Below are 20,256 nucleotides of genomic sequence, written 5' to 3' on the forward strand. Positions count from 1 at the left end.
CTTTTTATTCCATACATTTTCCCTGACAACCGAAAGTACTCGTTACATTTTGAATGCTTAGCAGGACAGGAAAATAGTTTTACGCACTTATCAAGAGAACACTTGGTCATCCCTACTGCCGCTGTACTGACGGACTCACTAAACACAAATTAATCAATTTGAAAATAATGTCTGTGTGCCCCTGGCAATCCGTACATTTAAAAAACAAGAAAATGATGCCTATGCTTTGCTTAATATAAGGAATTTAAAATGATTCATACTTTTACTTTTGATACTTATTAAGAATATTTTTTCAATTAAATTTACTTTTGATACTTAAGTATATTTAAAACGAAATACTTTTAGACTTTTACTCAAGTAGTATTTTACTGGCTGACTTTCACTTTTACTTGAGTAACTTTCTATTAAGGTATCTTTACTTTCACTCAAGTATGACTTTTGCGTACTTTTTTCACAACTGAATTTTTGCAAAAGATAAGCCTGCTCTGTGGCCTTGCCTCCTACACTACGTCATCGTCTGCGCTGGTGCGACGCGAGGCCCGCCTCCCTGCCGCCCGCGTTATGCCCGCCCCCTCCGTCTCTTCACGGTCTCTTCCCCAGCGACAGAGCTAGGTTGAGTCCCCGGCACGGAGTAATAATACTGACACCCGCGACTGACTGAAACCAAGGGGAAGATGGAGCACAGAGACCCTCATTTCAACATATTGTTAGCTACTGATTCTTATAAGGTGAGTGGGCGACAACGGTACGTTAGTGCGATTGTCTGCGTAGTCGTAGGTTCAGTGTGAATGTAATTCGATCAGCCAAGGTGGTTGCATCCTCCAAGGCCATCACGCTTGCCTTGGTGGCTGTCTGTGTCAGATCGTTAGGCCAAATGGGGAGGAGAGAGGGGCAGGTAGAAAAGGTAGTACCAAATTTAGCCTATTTTCATCCGGGATACTTGACGGAATTGCCCCCAGCGAATCTACGAAGATGCTCACCTTTGCGCAGCTAAGGCAGGTAGCTAACGAATGAGCAGAGGATATATTGGCTAAATATGTGTTGTGAATGGGAACGCTATAGCAGCTAATTGAAAAGGCGGTAGCTAGCGCAAGCAAGCAATGAATGGAGCGGGTGATTTTTCTACCAAAACGTGGGAAGGCTAGCTTTTGCAAGAGACGTAGGTAACAGGCCAGCGTCTCTTGTGCTACTATCCATTTCCTTACTTTAGGAAAAGCAATGGCAGATCCTGAAACAAAAGCGAAACTTTGGTAAGCCTTTGGATACGCTCCAGGTCTTAGTGCAATCCTTTTTTGACCGTCGATGTTGTCGAAGACGGAGGTGGAATGAGTGTATTCAGTGCACATCAAATTGAGAGATGCATGCTGAATGATTGACTGGGTTTTACATGTTATTTTCTTTGAATAAAAATCACTTACACTTATAGACCTTGCAAGCAAAATGGTATAGATATGACTGACTGCTTTTGTCAATTACAATACTACGAGAAATGTATTTATTTCTTTGTGGCCCCGTGTCCTGTCATCCAAGCAGTCATATCAGCTGAATCTCTCACTCAGAGGTCACAACACAATATTGCATAGTCTTATTTCATACAATTGTGGCACAACACTATTATATAAACATAGTGGAACTGCTATGTTTCCTCTTTACCAGAGGAACAAAAATAAAGGCTGCACATAGCACATTAATCATATTATATTTGATGAGCCCGCGTCAACTGTCAATCATTCTCCCTCCTGGTCACTGCTGTGATGATGTTGTTTTCTGGACTGGTGTGTGTGTGTGTGTGTGTGTGTGTGTGTGTGTGTGTGTGTGTGTAGGGTGGCATAAAAAAAAACTTCAGTCCTACTGGGCTCAATGCTATACAGTGACTGGTCAGCATTTGGAACTATAGGGCCTGTTAGGATAGAGCGAGAGGGTGGGAAGGGCACAGGCTACGTGGAGGCTAATAAAGGGGTAATAAAGTAGTCCCTAACCGCTGTCATAAAACCATGGAGGAATATTGGATTATCAGAGTGTTCTGTCTTTGCCACGCACGGCTTATGCAAACTGTTGTTTCACAACCCCTGGTCTGGTAAAATACCCCCATAAATTGAGATTTGTGAACAGAATGGAGTCAACCAGCTCCAAACGTTAGCTTTAATCTTGGTCAATTGTGCTTTGTGAAAATATTTTATTTAGTCTTTCTCTCTGCTGTTGAGGCCCTAGATTCAGAATTTAGAATCAAATATCCTGTTGATTATTGTTGTCGTGTGTGTGTGCATTCAGACTGAGCTGGTTGGCTCCATCCATCCAGCAGCCAGTGACACTCGGGGCTCATCACACGCAGGGGGCTGGTCATAGTGGACTGATTCCCAGACCAGCACTGATCTATGTAGACACAGTTCTAGGATCGGCTAACCCATGGGGGGGGGATGCAAAACGGACCTTTAGTTCATTGGTTCTGCTACTGGTTAGTTCATGAGATCTTGTGGGGGGAGCTAGTGAAGGATGGGACAGCGTTGGTTGATAACCTAAGCCGAGCGACCTGTTGCGTAGGTTATGTCATTGTATGTGCAAGGCCAGTGCAGCCCAGAGGAAGGACGGGGCGAGGGTCAGAAGTAACACAGTTTTTACAGTTGACTGAATTCCCGGAAAGTGAGAGAGAGATGGACGTATGTGTGAGTGCCCAGAGGCAAGGACACGGGACTGTGCCAGACAGATATGCCGCTGTGGAGAGGCCAGTGTAATTATATGTACATAGTAGTCGTGGCTAATCAATAAAAGCATCGGCGGCAGATTTTGTCATTACTCTGTGTTTGCGGTATTTACTGTCCCATCTGCTCCACAGCCTGTCTCTCTCTGTACCTCTCTTTTTTTAAACTGCCCCCAATGTGCCCATCCTCTCTTTCTGTTCCACTTCTCTACACATACCTGGGTGTCCCAGGTGCACCTAGAGAGTGAGCTGGGGGGGGGGTGACGACGTAGCAGAAAGCACTTGGTATCCCTCCAAATGACACGAATGCACAACATTTCACCAGAGCCAACCTTTGACCAATAGTGGGTCATTTGAGATATAGATTTTTGTTAGCACTTCCTCTAGCCTAACTCTGTGAGGAGTTGACTTGACCATGAATACGTCATACCAGTCCATCACTTCAGCGATATCTCGTCGGCTCAGCGGGCTTAGAGTCCTGGACACCTCTGTGTGGGTGTGTAACAGAAACAGGCAGCAGATTGCAGCGAAATGACTAATGAAGATCACGTTAGTAAATTGTCAGATGACAACTCTTTGATGAGGGCTTTGGGAGGAGGTGGTCCTGTAATTGGATAGTGGGTGGGAGCAATCATCCCTGTATCTGTCCATCTGTCCTGTGTGGTACAGATGGACAGACAGAGGGACAGGCCTGGTCACTCAGTCTTATCATGGTCCAGCAGGCTGATGTTTAGCAGCTTAGAGTTGAGTGAGAGAACTTCCACTCAGTCAAGGGACACATTCTGGAGTGTTTATGTGGGAACAAATAGCAGCATAACCTTTCTTATGTCTCTGTGGTGTTTGAGGAATGAGGAAAAAAAATTACGACAGCCAATTGCTTTCTCTGTGCAAACCTGTGACACAACATCTTCCTGTTGCTGCATAGGAAATGCCTGTGACGCCGCGACCAGCAACCTCCGATTGTGAAAATGATAGTAAAACTGCCAAGAGAATGTAATATTTATATCACTTCTCTGGAAGGATACCTGAGGGTGACTAATTAGTCAATCGGGAGCTGTGACATTGTATCCTGTAGTTAGGCTATTTAAACTGTTTTTAAAGATGCACGGTCAAACTTTTGTATAATTTCAGCCAGTCATTTTTGAAAGTTGTGCTCACAAGCCGTAAGTGGTCCCCGAAAAATGCGTACCACGTCACAGATGTGCAGATACTGTATGTGCACCACGTCGTTGCTCTCGCTCTCTGCTGTGTCCACTGAGCCGTTGGGCCCGCCCTGCAACCTCATTGGATAACGCTGGGCAGGCCTTTTCTTAGCTGAAGTTCATTGGCTGAAACTGGAATTACTAGGCTGGCACACGTGGGGGGGAAATGTCACACATTGACACATCCAGCCCAAAGCGGGAGGTTTAAACAAAAAAAATAATACTAGTCACCAAATTACCTTTCAATCTCTTTAACTGTCATTTTATAGCCTGAAGTTCCGATGTATTTTATCCATGTTGTCTCCTCCGTCTTTGATCCAGGTGACACACTACAAGCAGTACCCTCCCAACACCAGTAAAGTGTACTCCTACTTCGAGTGCCGCGAGAAGAGAGCTGACCCGACCAAGAACAGAAAAGTCAAGTATGAGACGACGGTCTTCTACGGCCTGCAGTACATCACCAACAAATACTTAAAAGGTAAGGGTTGTATTGATGTCCTCATAATGCAAAATGTGACATCCAAGCCTGTATAAATAGCTCTTCTGTGAGTTAACATTCTCTACCACTAGGCCTTGCTACTAGTCTGCAGAGTTGAAGTGAACTGAGCGATCCTTCCTGTCTCGGCCAGCAGGACAATCATTGTCATGTGATCAAGGCTAGCATATAGTTGAATAGGCGCTCAGATGAATTCTACAGCATGGACTGGCAGCATCTGAGGATCTGTAGCATCTAGACTGAGCAGGGGAGAATCTCAGTTGCATTTCCTTGATTCCTCGCGTCCTCTCTCCACGCCTCCTCAAAACCAATTGAATGGGAAGTTCAGAGGTCCCTCCCAAGGATCACCTTCCAATACTTTGAAAAGCAATCCTTCCTTTCTGCCTCACTTGGCATTTATGATAGATCAGTCCTCTCGCTGTCAAGATCTGACCTGAAGTGTGTTTGTCTGAATTTTCCTTGTTTTCCTTCTGGAAACTTCTGGTCCCCTCACAAGGATAGTAAAACCAAACACACACACACAAGAAAAAATGCTATTTTTGGCTAGGTTACGGTTACAATTAAGGTTAGGTTTGGTGTTAAGTTTAGGATAAGGGTTAGGGAAAATAGGATTTTGAATGGGAATCAATTGTTTGGTACCCACAAGGATTCAATGAGCTCTAAAAGTATTGGGATAGTGACGCATTTTTTGTTGTGTTGGCTCTGTACTCCAGTACTTTGAATTTGAAATGATACAATGAAATGACAGCACTGTTTGTACATAGTCCCCCCATTTTAAAAGACCAAATGTATTGGGACAAATTCACTTGTGTATTAAAGTAGTCAAAAGTTTAGTATTTGGTCCCATATTCCTAGCATGCAATGATTACATCACGCTTGTGACTCTACAACCTTGTTGGATGCATTTGCTGTTTGTTTTGGTTGTGTTTCAGATAATGTTGTGCCCAATAGAAATGAATGGTAAATACTGTATTCTGTCATTTACAATAAATGTGGCTCCAAAATGACACTACATTATTTACCATTCATTTCTATTGGGAACAAAATCTGAAACCCAACCATCACAAACAGCAAATGCATCCAAGAAGGTTGTAGAGTCGCAAACTTGATGTCATCATTGTGTGCTAGGGATAGGGGACCAAATACTCAACTTTTGATGACTTTTATACGATGGAATTTGAGAAGGAGTCGTGGAGAGAGGACGCAAGGAATCAAGGAAATGCAATTGAGATTCTCCCCAGGATCACGTTCCAATACGGTTAAAATGATACCTTCCTTTTGATTGATCGAACGTCAGTGGTTAGGATTTCACTATCCAGTAATGTCCGGTCAGGGATTACTCCACGGTAGGAAGTAGGGAAAGAGGACGCCTTTTATTTTCACTGTATTTGAACGGGGCCTAGACTACAGCTCCTCCTCTGGCCATCAGTTATTGTAAACGGAGCTGAGCGGTTTAGCTAGATGTCGTACCTTGGGCAGCCTTGGCCTAGACACTGATCTAAGATCAGTTTCTCACTCCATACCCTAATGGGGCCTGCCCTAAGGTTAACGTTTTGTAGATGTTTAAGCTGATCCTAGATCTGTTGTTTTGTTCTTCCGCACAGCATTAGAGAATGGAACTCAAAGTGATTTCACGGCGAGGCAGAGAGAGGTGCTGTAGAGAGCTTCAGGACTGGCGTGGACTGGAGACAAAGGAACATCTGCTCTTTGAGCCCCAGCAACACAAAGGGCAGCTGCAACTTGGGGCTACTAGCATTGATTCACTACAATGATACAGAGTTCTACTCGCAAGAAGTAGCCTTGGAATAAACATTTCTTAACTTTAAGCTTTTATTTGTACTCAAATAACCTTTTGAAAATACCAGCCTTGTTACTTTATTGCAACAGGAGGTCATATCAAGCACACGTTGTTGTGTGCGTGTGTGTGTAACTGTTAAGGTGTGGTGGTGTGTGGGCTGTGAGTATGTGTTTTTGCGTGCGTGTAGCTGTATACATTGTTTGTGTGTGGTCGTAGCCTGTAGCATGTCCTGCAGCAGGACAAAGCCGCTCTGTAAGAGGGGGAGAGAAGCTCCTAATTTAATAGCACATGGATGGACTAGAGTTTGGGATTCCAAAGCTTCTCTCTCTCCTCCTCCTCCTCTCTCTCCTCCCCCTTCTCTCACTCTTTTGCTCTCACAAACTGTTATATCTCTCTCTATCCAATACACCACTTGTTCACTGATGCTTCAACCATTTGAACCTCCCTCCCTCCCTCCCTCCCTCCCTCCCTCCCTCCCTCCCTCCCTCCCTCCCTCCCTCCCTCCCTCCCTCCCTCCCTCCCTCCCTCCCTCCAGGGAAGGTGGTGACTCCAGAGAAGATCCAGGAAGCAAAGGAGGTGTACAGGGAACACTTCCAGGATGACGTCTTCAACGAGAAGGGCTGGAACTACATACTGGAGGTACACATTCACGTTTGTTTTACTACAGTGAGCTCCAAAAGTATTGGGACAGGTTTGCCTCTGTACTCCAGCACTTTGGCTTTTAAAATATACAACGACTATGAGATTAAAGTGCCGTCTGTCAGCTTTCATTTGAGGGTATTTTCAGTCATATCGGGTGAACCGTTTAGAAATTGCATCACTTTTTGTTCATAGTCCCCCTATTTTAAAAGACCAAAAGTATTGGGACAAATTCACTTATGTGTATTAAAGTAGTCAAAACTTTAGTAGTTGGTCCCATATGCCTAGCACGCAATGATTACATCAAGCTTGTGACTCTACAACCTTGTTGGATGCATTTGCTGTTTGTTTTGGTTGTGTTTCAGATAATGTTGTTCCCAATAGAAATGAATGTTAAATAATGTATTGTGTCATTTTGGAGCCACTTTTATTGTAAATAAGAATAGAATATGTTTCTAAACACTTCTGCATTAATGTGGATGCTACCATGATTACGGATGATCCTGAATGAATCGTGCTAACCCCTGTTATTGTAATGGTGAGAGGTTACCATGTCTTGGGGGTATGATATTTGTGTGTCAGTAACCTCATCATTATTCACGATTCATTCAGGACTATCCGTAATCATGATAGCATCCTAATTAATGTAGAAGTGTTTAGAAACATATAATATTCTTATTTACAATAAAAGTGACTCCAAAATGACACAATACATTATTTACCATTTCTATTGGGCACAAAATTATCTGAAACACAACCAAAACAAACAGGTGTGTAGAGTCACAAGCTTGATATAGTCATTGCATGCTAGGAATATGGGACCAAATACAACATTTTGACTACTTTAATACAATTGTTTAAGGGGACTAGGTACAAAAAGTGAAGTAATTTCATTGTATCAAATCCAAGGAAGTTACTTTAATACAATTGTTTAGGGGGACTAGGTACAAAAAGTGATGTAATTTCATTGTATCAAATCCAAGGATACAATGAAATTACATCACTTTTTGTACCTAGTTCCCCTAAACAATTGTATTAAAGTAGTCAAAATGTTGTATTTGGTTCCATATTCCTATGGGAATTTAGGGTGAATGTTGTATGTTGTGTGTTGCAATGGCTGCTGTGAAGGTTGTATGTGTGTGTGTTGCAGAAGTATGACGGCCACCTACCCATAGAGATCAAGGCGGTGCCGGAGGGAAGTGTGATCCCACGGGGTAACGTCCTCTTCACCGTGGAGAGCACCGACCCAGAATGCTACTGGCTCACCAACTGGGTGGAGGTGAGTGTCGGGGGGGGCGGGGGGGGGGAGCAGGTAGGTTAGGTCTTTCCATCAATGTGACTGGATTGGGTCCTTCCTGTCCGTTCCAAATGAATCCTTAGTCAGTGTGGCTGTCGGAGATTGTGCCTGATCTAAAATAAATTGTAATATTTATTTAACTTCACTCCTCACTCACCAAGGCCCTGCCCCTAGAGCACACCACACAATATTGCCACAGTGACTCTGCACTTTTTAATTCACTTATGATGAGAGCCATCAGTCTCTCTATCTGTAAACCTCTTCCTCACGTATCCTGCCTCTGTCTGTCTAACCTCAAGTGTTTCTAGCTAGCTTCTCTGACTAGGATGGTTTCTATGGGTGCTGCATCACAAATGGCACCCTATTCCCTATATAGAGCACTTCTTTGACCAGAACCCTGAGAATAGGGTGCCGTTTGAGCTAGGTGAGCTAAGCCCCGTCTCCACCTCTCAGTAGCCACTCTGTGCACAATCACTGATCTACAAATCATCTTGCCTCCCGGATGACTACTAATTTTGCGATGAAGATCAGTGAATCTGTGCCGTGTCTTTCTCAGGCCGATCTCCGTGAACGTGCAGAGTAGTTCCACTGAAGAGCAGACCGTAGACTCACTGGACTGACCCCGTCACGTGATCATATTAACACTGGTCACCAACCGGTCGATTGCCAAACATTTCTGTAGAAAAGCCAACGATAAAGCCTTGCGCTCCTTTAAAAATAAATGTTTTGTCTTTCACTGTTGGTGGTAGGTGCACTTGATTCAGAAGGGTAAGTAAAGTGTTCTCATTTTGAACCATTTAATTTGTCTGAAGAGAGAGCTAAATCAAGTGCGCCTACTGCGCTGGCCAATTGCATAGCTCAAATCACTGCCTAGTACAGCTTCCACGGCACCACAGAAAAGTTTGATACTAGCCTATATGAGATTTTATACGCTTTAAAACCATGTCCAGAGAGAGACTCTCAAAGAATACAGCAAAGAGATGCTGTTTTTATGAGTAAGTTCATGTTTAAGTTTTTAATTCAGCACTGTCAACACTGTTTTTATTCAACAATTTTACAAAACATATGACTCGCTTCTCCTTGCTTCCACACAAACGATACAACCAGCAATGCAGCTGTAATGAATGAGTAGTAAAGTATATTAATAGGCCTTTGTTTTTATTATTGGCAGCTCATCATGTCTATTTTTAATATCATGGAATGTTATTTCACTAACTCTGGTCATAAGGACAACGTGAGTTTGTGCATGAATAATGCGGTGCGGCTAGAGTTTCGCCTTCAGGTGGAAGACGAAGTCCCCTTTCTCTGGTCAGTCTCACCGGAGGGAGGGAGGGAGGGAGGGAGAAGAGACCGTGAGAGGTGGAACCTCTGCTGCTCCCTCCCACCACTGAAACTGACCATCAGATGCAGGTACCATCAGTCCAGTAAAATAAAATAAAAAAGCGAATTATTTCAATTTATGCTCAGCTGTGCCTCGCAAGTTAATAGTGCACAGGCGTAAACAAATGTAAAGTCATGTTTTTGTTGTTTTTCTGAGCGGTAGATCTCGGCTTGCTTTTTGACTCAAAGGTTGGTGACTGCTCTATTATACAAGATATGGTTTGGCTCTGGAAGTGTGTGGCTCTGCAATCCCCATCCACACTACGGTGCTCAGTGGCGCCCTCCTCAGTCTCCACCTGGCATTACTGCTGTAGATCACCACAGCGTCAGCATCACTGCATGCGTCTATATACAACCTGTCATATAGTAGGCCTGTATGGCTTCAGTTCCTTAAAGATAATTCATTTGTTTCTAGATTATAATGATCCTTTTCGCATGTTGAGTTGTAGTTGTTGGAGCTGTGGCTGGCAACATGTTGTGGTAGCGTGCGAGAGGTCAGGTAACCCTGCAAGGTGTTTCTGACTCTGTAGACCGTACAGATGACCCTACACACACACACACACACACGCGTACACACACTCTCACGTACGTGCACACTACACAGCTCCTAGAGGGAGAAATATGACTAAACACACACTCGGACATGGCGTGATAATATTGACTCGCCTGTTCAACGATGACTGGACTGTGACAAAGACCCAGGCATCTCTAGCTGCCAGCAGAGCACGGCTAAGTAACTCTGTCCGGGGCTTGCCATGTGTGGAATCCTCACATCGAACCCTGTGTTGACATGCCCTCTCTCTGTCGCTTTGCCAGGGAATGTGGATCTAGCCCCTGAGCCTCCCGAACAGCCCACTTCCCCTTCCACATAGCAGGATAAAGGGTCTGTCAAGGGGGTTGCTTTTGGGTTCATGTTCCAGCTCACTACACTGTGATGGGGTGACTGGAGGGTGTGGATGGGGCTGTGGTGGGGTCAGAGGGATCTTTTTGTGGGGTTCATGGACAGGCACACTGCGGTTCAAGGAAGATGGAGGAGAGAGCGGGCGGAGCGGGATCAGGAATGAATGAGAGGGAGGGAGGGAGAGAGATGGATGGAGGGATAGGAGAGGGAGTTAAGATTGATGGAGGGAGAGGGAGACGCTTCGAAAGCTCCAGGCTTGGGCCCATTCTAGCATGGCAATCTACTAACCCCCTCCCCTCTTCCTCCTCCCCTCCAGACCATCCTTGTCCAGGTCTGGTACCCCATCACCGTGGCGACCAACTCCAGGGAGCAGAAGAAGATTCTGGCCAAGTACCTGCTGGAGACCTCTGGCAACCTGGACAAGCTGGAGTACAAGCTGCACGACTTCGGCTACAGGGGAGTTTCCTCACAAGAGGTAGAGGAAGTGTGTGGGTGGAGGGGGTGTTATATGCAGTGCATTCGTAAAGTATTCAGACCCCTTGACTTTTTCCACATTCTGTTACGTTACAGCCTTGTTCTAAAATCTACACACAATACCCCATAACGACAAAGCGAAAACAGGTTTTCAGAAATGTTTGCAAACTTATTTTTAAAAAAAACGGATACCTTATTTACATTAGTATTCAGACCCTGTGCAATGATACTCTCAATTGAGCTCAGGTGCATCCTTCTTCCATTGATCATCCTTGAGGTGTTTCTACAACTTGATTGGAGTCCACCTGTGGTAAATTCAATTGATTGGACATGATTTGGAAAGGCACACCACCTGTCTATATAAGCCCCCACAGTTGTCAGAGCAAAAACTAAGCCATGAGGTCGAAGGAATTGTCCGTAGTACTCCGAGACAGGATTGTGTTGAGGCACAGATCTGGGGAAGGATACCAAAACATTTCTCCAGCATTGAAGGTCCACAAGAACACAGTGGCCTCCATCATTCTTAAATGAAATACATTTGGAACCACCAAGACTCTTCCTAGAGCTGGCCACCTTGCCAAACTGAGTTATCGGGGGAGAAGGGCCTTGCTCAGGGAGGTGACCAAGAACTGGATGGTTACTCTGACAGAGCTCCAGAGTTCGTCTTTGGAAATGGGAGAACCTTCCAGAAGGACAACCATCTCTGCAGCACTCCACCAATCAGGCCTTTATGGTAGAGTGGCCAGACGTAAGCCACTCCCCAGTGAAAGGCACATGACTGCCCGCTTGGAGTTTGCCAAAAGGCTCCTAAAGGACTCTGACCATGAGAAACAAGATTCTCTGGTCTGATGAAACCAAGATTGAATGATTTGGCCTGAATGCCAAGAATCACGTCTGGAGGAAACCTGGCACCATCCCTATGGTAAAGCATGGTGCTGGCAGCATCATGCCTGTCAGGAATTTTTTCAGCGGTAGGGAGTCTAGTCAGGATCGAGGGAAAGATGAACGCAGCAAAGTACAGCGAGATCCTTGATGAAAACCTGCTACAGAGCACTCAAGATCTCAGACTTGGGCTAAGGTTTACCTTTCAACAGGACAATGACCCTAAGCACACAGCCAAGACAATGCAGGAGTGGCTTCGGGACAAGTCTCTGAATGTCCTTGAGTGGCCCGGACTTGAACCCGATCAAACATCTTCGTAGAGACCTGAAAATAGCTGTGCAGCAATGCTCCCCATCCAACCTGACAGAGCTTGAGAGGATCTGCAGAGAAGAATGGGAGAAACTCCCCAAATACAGGTGTGCCAAGCTTGTAGCGTCATACCCAAGAAGACTCAAGGCTGTAATCTCTGCCAAAGGTGCTTCAACAAAGTACTGAGTAAATGGTCTGAATAATTATGTAAATGTGATATTTCTGTTGTTTTTTTTAAACCTGTTTTTGCTTTGTCATTATGGGTTATTGTGTGTAGATTCAGTTGAAAATTATATATATTATATATATTTTTTTTTTAAATATTTTTTGTTGCTAAGGCTGTAACGTAACAAAGTGGGAAAAGTCAAGGGGTCTGACAGAATACTTTTCGAATGCGCTGTGTGTGTGTGTGTGTGACTCACCATCTCTCTTCCCCATTTCAGACGGCAGGTATCGGAGCCTCTGCCCACCTGGTGAACTTTAAGGGCACAGACACAGTGGCTGGCATCGGCGTGATTAAGAAGTACTACGGCACCAAAGACCCTGTGCCTGGCTTCTCTGTGCCCGCCGCGGAGCACAGGTAATAACGTCAGGACACACAGTGGCTACACAGTTAACACGCTAACATCTCTTTCTTGGTCCCGAATCCATCAAATTACACTTGTATAGGCCTTCTCAGCCCCAGATAGCAAGCTTGTATAGGCCACTGATAACAGTACACACACAGGAGATCAGGAGATGTACAGTACATTTCTAGCTGAGTTGGCTGTACCACTGTTCCACGCCACAAGGCCACTTACAGCTGCTCCACTGCACCATTCATTTTCCCCGTTGGTTTCTGGGAGTTCGGTTCAAGGGGCCCTGGCCTGGTCACTGTGGTTACGGAATCACGCCGGTCCGTTTTAGTTTCATCTTCCAGATACACACAGTACTCTACCATCCCCCTCACTCTCTGGGTTCTCCAAGGTGGTAGATAGCAATGCATTTGGAGATACACCCCTCATTTATTTGCTAAAAGATTTGATAGCATTAAATAAAGAATCAAATTGTAATTGAGACAAGCGTAATGCACAGATGGATTCAGAAAGAAACTAAAAGGACATTGCTAGCTAGCTACAGTTCACTGTTGTTGACATGAAGTCCAGTTTCTCCTGGAAGTCCAGTTTCTGCAAAGTGTTGATAAGGAGGCCCTCTAGTGGTGGTACTGCAGCTCCGTGTGGAAGAGTTCACAGGGAGAGGGATATGTTTTGTTGTCTTTAGTAAATCTGATAACTTTGGTATCCTCCCTCTTTCTCTCCAGCACAATCACAGCGTGGGGGAAGGACCACGAGCGAGATGCCTTTGAGCACATCGTGAGGCAGTTTCCCAACGTGCCCGTGTCTATCGTCAGCGACAGCTATGACATCTACAACGCCTGTGAGAAGATCTGGGGAGAAGACCTGAGGAGCCTCATTGAGTCCCGCAGCGCTGACGCCCCACTGGTGGTCCGTCCCGACTCAGGGAACCCCCTGGATACCGTATTGAAGGTAACACTAGGCCTATCTCGACCCTAAGTCAACCCCCTTAACCTCTATGGGCTAGGTGGGACGCTTGCGTCCCACCTACGTAACAGCCACTGCCAGCCTGTGGCGCGATTTTCAAAACCTTAAAAATCCTATTACTTCAATTTCTCAAACATATGACTATTTTACAGCCATTTAAAGACAAGACTCTCGTTAATCTAACCACACTGTCCGATTTCAAAAAGGCTTTACAACGAAAGCAAAACATTAGATTATGTCAGCAGAGTACCAAGCCAGAAATAATCAGACACCCATTTTTCAAGCCAGCATATAATGTCACCAAAACCCAGAAGACAGCTAAATGCAGCACTCACCTTTGATGATTTTCATCAGATGACAACCCTAGGACATTATGTTATACAATACATGCATGTTTTGTTCAATCAAGTTCATATTTATATCAAAAACCAGCTTTTTACATTAGCATGTGACGTTCAGAACTAGCATACTTCCGGGGAATTCGCTAACATTTTACTAAATTACTCACGATAAACGTTCACAAAAAGCATAACAATTATTTTAAGAATTATAGATACAGACCTCCTCTATGCACTCGATATGTCCGATTTTAAAATAGCTTTTTGGTGAAAGCACATTTTGCAATATTCTAAGTACATAGCCCAGGCATCACGGGCTCGCTATTTAGACACCCCGCAAGTTTAGCACTCACCATAATCATATTTACTATTATAAAAGTTTGATTACCTTTTGTTGTCTTCGTCAGAATGCACACCCAGGACTGCTACTTCAATAACAAATGTTGGTTTGGTCCAAAATAATCCATCGTTATATCCGAATAGCGGCGTTTTGTTCGATGCGTTCCAGACACTATCCGAAATAGTAAAGAAGTGTCGCGCGCATGGCGCAATTCGTGACAATAAAATTCTAAATATTCCATTACCGTACTTCGAAGCATGTCAACCGCTGTTTAAAATCAATTTTTACGACATTTTTCTCGTAGAAAAGCGATAATATTCCGACAGGGAATCTCCTTTTCGGCAAACAGAGGAAAAAATCCCAAAGGCGGGGGCGGTCGGGGTCACGCGAATAAGCCCAGTGTCCCTTGATCGGCCACTTGAGAAAGGCGATAATGTGTTTCAGCCTGGGGCTGGAATGACGACATTCTGTTTTTTCCCGGGCTCTGAGCGCCTATGGACGACGTGGGAAGTGTCACGTTAGAGCAGAGATCCTTAGTAAATGATAGAGATGGAAAAGAAGTTCAAGAAATGGTCAGACAGGCCACTTCCTGTAAAGGAATCTCTCAGGTTTTGACCTGCCATTTGAGTTCTGTTATACTCACAGACACCATTCAAACAGTTTTAGAAAATGTAGGGTGTTTTCTATCCATATGTAATAAGTATATGCATATTCTAGTTACTGGGTAGGAGTGGTAACCAGATTAAGTCGGGTATGTTTTTTATCCAGCCGTGTCAATACTGCCCCCTAGCCCTAACAGGTTAAGCCCCTCGTCGTGCGCCCTACTTGGGGGAAGCCTGTGGATAACGTACTGAAGGTAGGTCCCAACCAGGTCCTCTGAGAAAGTACTAACGCAATACTGAATATTATTAGCCCGATCCTAAGTTGAGAAAGATGCACACGAATTCAACGTTAGTCTGCCATTTGATATAACTAGAATAATAGTCCGATATGCCGTTTAGCAGACGCTTTTAGTCATGCACGCCTACGTTTTATGTACAGGCGGTCCCAGGAATCGAACCCACTATGCTAGCGTTGCGAGTTCCATGCGCTACCAACTGAGCTACGGGGGGTGGGGTGCGCATGATTTGGGTGATATTTTGAGCTATGACCGGGCTTCTGTAGTTGAGATTGAGCCGTATGGAAGCCCTCTCAGTCGGTGCTGTATGTTCCTCACATACAAATTTTAGCATTCTTGTTTAAAACATTTTTTTAAAGTACGTGCTTCCTCCACTCAGGTGCTGGAGATCCTGGGGAAGAAGTTTATCCCTACGGAGAACTCCAAAGGCTACAAAGTTCTGCCGCCCTATATCAGAGTTATACAGGGGGACGGAGTGGACATCAACACCCTGCAAGAGGTACACGCGCACACGGACACACACACACACACACACACACACACACACACACACACACACACACACACACACACACACACGGACACACACAGTGTTTTAACAGTGCATGTGTCTGTGTGTGTAGATCGTGGAGGGGATGAAGCAGCATCGGTGGAGCATTGAGAACATTGCCTTTGGCTCCGGAGGGGCTCTGCTGCAGAAACTGACCAGGGATCTGCTCAACTGCTCCTTTAAATGCAGCTACGTGGTCACCAACGGCCTGGGGGTGAGCAGAGCATTACACACACGCACACACACCATCTCACACACACACACGGATAATGTATACTGTATTACAGTGGGGTCTTAAATGATTGACACTTTTGATAATGATGAGCAGAAATGAGTGTGTCAAATCAATAATTCAAATACTGAGCTAAATTGTATGCTAGAAAAATTGGGAAATTATTTTATGCTAGTACAATTGCTCAGAGAAAGAGATTTCGTTTAACTAGTAAAACTTTTTTATCTCTTATTGACACCTTGTTTTCAATACCTCACCTTGTGAGAGTAACGGCACTGAGAACACGTTGGGAGGGATCTTAGACCATTCCTCTATACAGAACATTAATGTGTTGAAAATCCCAAATTGTTTGCGTAGTCAACTTACACACACTTATCCCACCAGACATGCCACCAGGGGTCTTTTCACAGTCCCCGAATCCAGAACAAATTCAAGAAAGCATACAGTATTATATAGAGCCCTTATTGCATGGAACTTCCTTCCATCTCATATTGTTCAAATAAACAGCAAACCTGGTTTAAAAAAACAGATAAAGTAACACCTCGCAGCACAACGCCTCTCCCCTATTTGACCTAGATAGTTTGTGTGTATGTATTGATATGTAGGCTACATGTGCCTTTTTAAAAATGTATGTAGTTCTGTCCTTGTCTAATGATGTTCTGTATTATGTCATTCTGTATTATGTTTCATGTTTTGTGTGGACCTCAGGAAGAGTAGCTGCTGCTTTTGCAACAGCTAATGGGGATCCTAATAAAATACCAGATCCTTGATATCTTTCGTCTGCACTTATGGACTACCCTTTTCAATTCAAACCACAGGTTTTCAATGGGTCCTGAGACTGAGATGGCCATTGCAAAATGTTGATTAACAATTCCATATGAGGGTTTTGCTGGGTGCTTGGGGTTATTGTTTTGCTGGAAGATCCACTTGCTGCCAAGTTTTAGCCACCTGGCAGAGGCAACCAGGTTTTTGGCAAAAATATCCTAGTAGTTCATGATGCCGTTGACCTTTAACAAGGGCCCCAGGACCAGTGGAAGCAATATAGCCCTGTAACATTAGAGATCCACCACCATATTTTACAACGGGGTTCTTTTCTGCTCGTGCATTCTCATTTCAACACCAAACCCACCACTGGTGTGCGTGGCCAAAGAGCTCTATTTCCATGTCATCTGAACAAAGCACCAGTTCCAATCCACGTGACAATGCTGTTTAGCGAACTCCAGGCGTTTTACATTTGTTGGATGAAAACAATCCGGTAGGTTGATACACATCCTGCTAAAAGTGCAAGCAGGTATTTGTTTACTATAGTTCAGTTAATTATCAGCTAATTGTTACATTTTAATTCAGGCTTCTGTTCATTTAGACCATACGCAGGTCATATACATTTTAAACCTGTGCGGCTGGTAAAAGTTTGAGTATACCCTACAAAATAAATGAATGCTAATTTTGCAGCCTATAGCCTATTCGATTCTGGGAGTTGTTTTATATAAGTTTCAATTAAACTATTTGATTATCGAAACAATATTGAATGTATGTCAGCTATAGGCTTTCATTGGGTAAGAAGGCTAATCAGAAGACTCTCTCTTTTTTTCCTAAGCAATTTCAGTTGACAATGTGCCGCATTGCATTGTGAAAATAAGAAGATATCGATCTTAATTCATTGCATAGGTTCCTTTTTATCCAAATGTTGAATAGACATGCAGACAAATCAATTCATACAGGAACGGGGAATAGCCTAATAGCCTATATTACTCTGGAGTCATAAAAACAATTAAATACATTATTATTTGACGGGATGCGGAGAAAAATCTGTACTGATGACGGGTATCGGGCGGGGCTCGGAATTGACGTGGCTGGCGAGGGCGGGTGCATCTCCAAAAAAACTGGCCCGTGCAGGACTCTTAACACAGACACACATCCATGCCTACTTTCACTGGAAGGACAAGTGTAACTGTTTTTAATATTTGGTGGCAGGTGAATGTGTTCAAGGACCCGGTGGCGGACCCTAACAAAAGGTCAAAGAAAGGTCGTCTGTCTCTGCACCGGACAGCGAGCGGGGACTTTGTCACTCTGGAGGAGGGCAAGGGAGACCTGGAGGAGTACGGCGTGGTGAGTGGAGTTCACATATCATATCTTACTCCCACATCAATGCATTCCAATAGATTTTGTAAATAAATGTTGTTTTAGTTATTGAGGTTTGTCAAATGTGACCTTTTTTTTTATTGAGGTTAGTCAATTAGACACTTCACTAACGGTCATTTGTTCTTTTCCTTCTTCTCCCTCCCTCCAGGACCTGTTACACACAGTGTTTCAGAATGGGAAAATTGTCAAGACGTACACGTTCGATGACGTCAGAGACAATGCCAAGATAACGGACAGTGACCTCAAGGAGCTCCTCCACTGAGGGGCCACTGACCCCTGAACCCCTGACCTCCATCACCCCACCGGAGGTGGGGCCCCCCTTCCCTCAAACCCCACCCTCCCAGAAGCACTGTCCTCCACTGGAGAGGAGACACACACACACACACACACGTCCAAACCTACACCTGAGTGAAGGCCAAGGGATAGAGAGAGTAGTGAGTGAGGGAGGGAGAGCAAGAGGAGTGAGTGAAACAAGTAAGTGATAAAGATAAAGGAAGTTGGGTGAGATAAATGAGAGCGAAAGAGAGATGGAGATAGAGGGAACACATTCACACTGACTCTACCCTGTGTTGTGTGTACAGAGCTGTTTAAAGTAATTCATAATCTACTTAGTTAGCGTTGTCTTTTAGTGATGGATGGAACGATATCGTGATATATAAATCATTTAAACTGCGGTTACGTTACAGTGTTTATATGACCAAGTGTCGCTATAAATTGATCACAGGAAAGGAGATACTGTGTTCATGAAAGTTCCTGAACTTTGTGTGGTTCTAGAACTGAGAGGTATATGTTTAATGTTCCTGAGTGGATGTTTGTATGTGTGTGCGTGCGTGCTGACAGTTTCTTCCTTTTAAAGGAACGTTGTATTCCTTTATGCAAATGAATTTGCTGATCAGGGGAACAAATACTCTACCTTTTAAGTTGTTGGCCTTTTTTTTTAATTATTAGTTTTCCCCTGGATCTTTAGAAGACACTACCCACACAGGAGCAAGTTGCCATATAGAAGACAACTAAATCATGTTGCTAAAACACTGTCTACAGAACTGCACGACACAGTCTGTATGTCTGAAATGGCACCCTATTTCCTTTACCAGTAAAAAGTACTGCACTGAATAGGGTGTCATTTTGGACCCACACACAGAGTCAAATCTCTCTATTTGTGGCACCTTTTATTTGTGTAAAAGTACAAATATTTGTTACATATACATTCTTCTTTGCTTTAGAGAACAGTAAGGCATTTGTCGCTGATATTGAATTATGGGGAACATTTCCGTAGAGCTTGATTTGACTATTTTGATACCATTGTGGTTGGTTCTTACCTCCAGAAATCATTTATTTTTTATGACAAAGGTAAATATTGCCAGATTATTTGCAGTAAATCTTCATATTTACAAGGATGTGGCCAAACTGTCTTCTCACGTGTATATAACAACTGCATTATACTGCGGGAGGGCAGGGTAGGGAGAAGTAGCGATATAATTAATATTATTTTTGTCTAATTCCCATTTTCTACCAATACAGAATCCTCCACACTGGTTGTTTGTTGTATGACAGGTGTTATGTCAGCTTTTAGCAAATGTTTGTGTAGAGTAGTGTTAAAAAATTCTGGTAACTTTCCCAGAAAACCCGATTGAAAGATTCCGGGAATCAGGAGGGAATATGCACAGAATCCATAATCCTGCAACCAGGATTTAATGATTACCGGAATTTTACAATCCTGGTGTAGTCTTGTATGAATGCTGTTTTGGAAATAATACTTGTGAATTCTATTTTTGTTTTGGTATATGTTGGTTGTCCCAAATTGTTTCCCAAAACTGAACATATCTGATATTTTAAACTAACATTACTGTTGCAATGTCTACATATTAAAAACACCATCCTGTCAATTTGAAATGTTTGATTTAATGATTACATTATTTTAGAAAATATTTGGTGTAGTTTACCCCCTTTTTCTCCCCAACTTCGTGATATCCAATTACGATCTTGTCTCATCCCTGCATCTCCCCAACGGGCTCGGGAGAGGCGAAGGTCGAGTCATGCGTCCTTCCAAAACATGACCCACCAAACCGCGCTTCTTAATACCCGCCTGCTTAACCTGGAACCCAGCTGCACCAATGTGTCAGAGGAAACACCGCTCAA

At 43.8% G+C, this 20,256-nt stretch overlaps 1 protein-coding gene across 1 annotated transcript; it reads left to right on the top strand.

Annotated features, from left to right (window-relative positions):
* The first annotated feature begins 535 nt into the window (after nucleotides 1-535).
* LOC106609207 (nicotinamide phosphoribosyltransferase) lies at nucleotides 536-20,003 on the top strand. The gene is made up of 11 exons (XM_014207729.2): nucleotides 536-728; nucleotides 4,222-4,378; nucleotides 6,730-6,833; nucleotides 7,984-8,112; nucleotides 10,728-10,886; nucleotides 12,520-12,656; nucleotides 13,377-13,602; nucleotides 15,573-15,692; nucleotides 15,817-15,957; nucleotides 17,950-18,084; nucleotides 18,266-20,003. Exons 1-11 carry the CDS (start codon nucleotides 675-677, stop codon nucleotides 18,377-18,379), a joined length of 1,476 nt encoding a protein of 491 aa, XP_014063204.1. The 5' UTR covers nucleotides 536-674; the 3' UTR covers nucleotides 18,380-20,003.
* The last annotated feature ends 253 nt before the right edge of the window (nucleotides 20,004-20,256 follow it).

Source organism: Salmo salar, chromosome ssa07, assembly GCF_905237065.1.
Source record: "Salmo salar chromosome ssa07, Ssal_v3.1, whole genome shotgun sequence".
In the NCBI taxonomy this organism is placed as follows: Eukaryota; Metazoa; Chordata; class Actinopteri; order Salmoniformes; family Salmonidae; genus Salmo; species Salmo salar.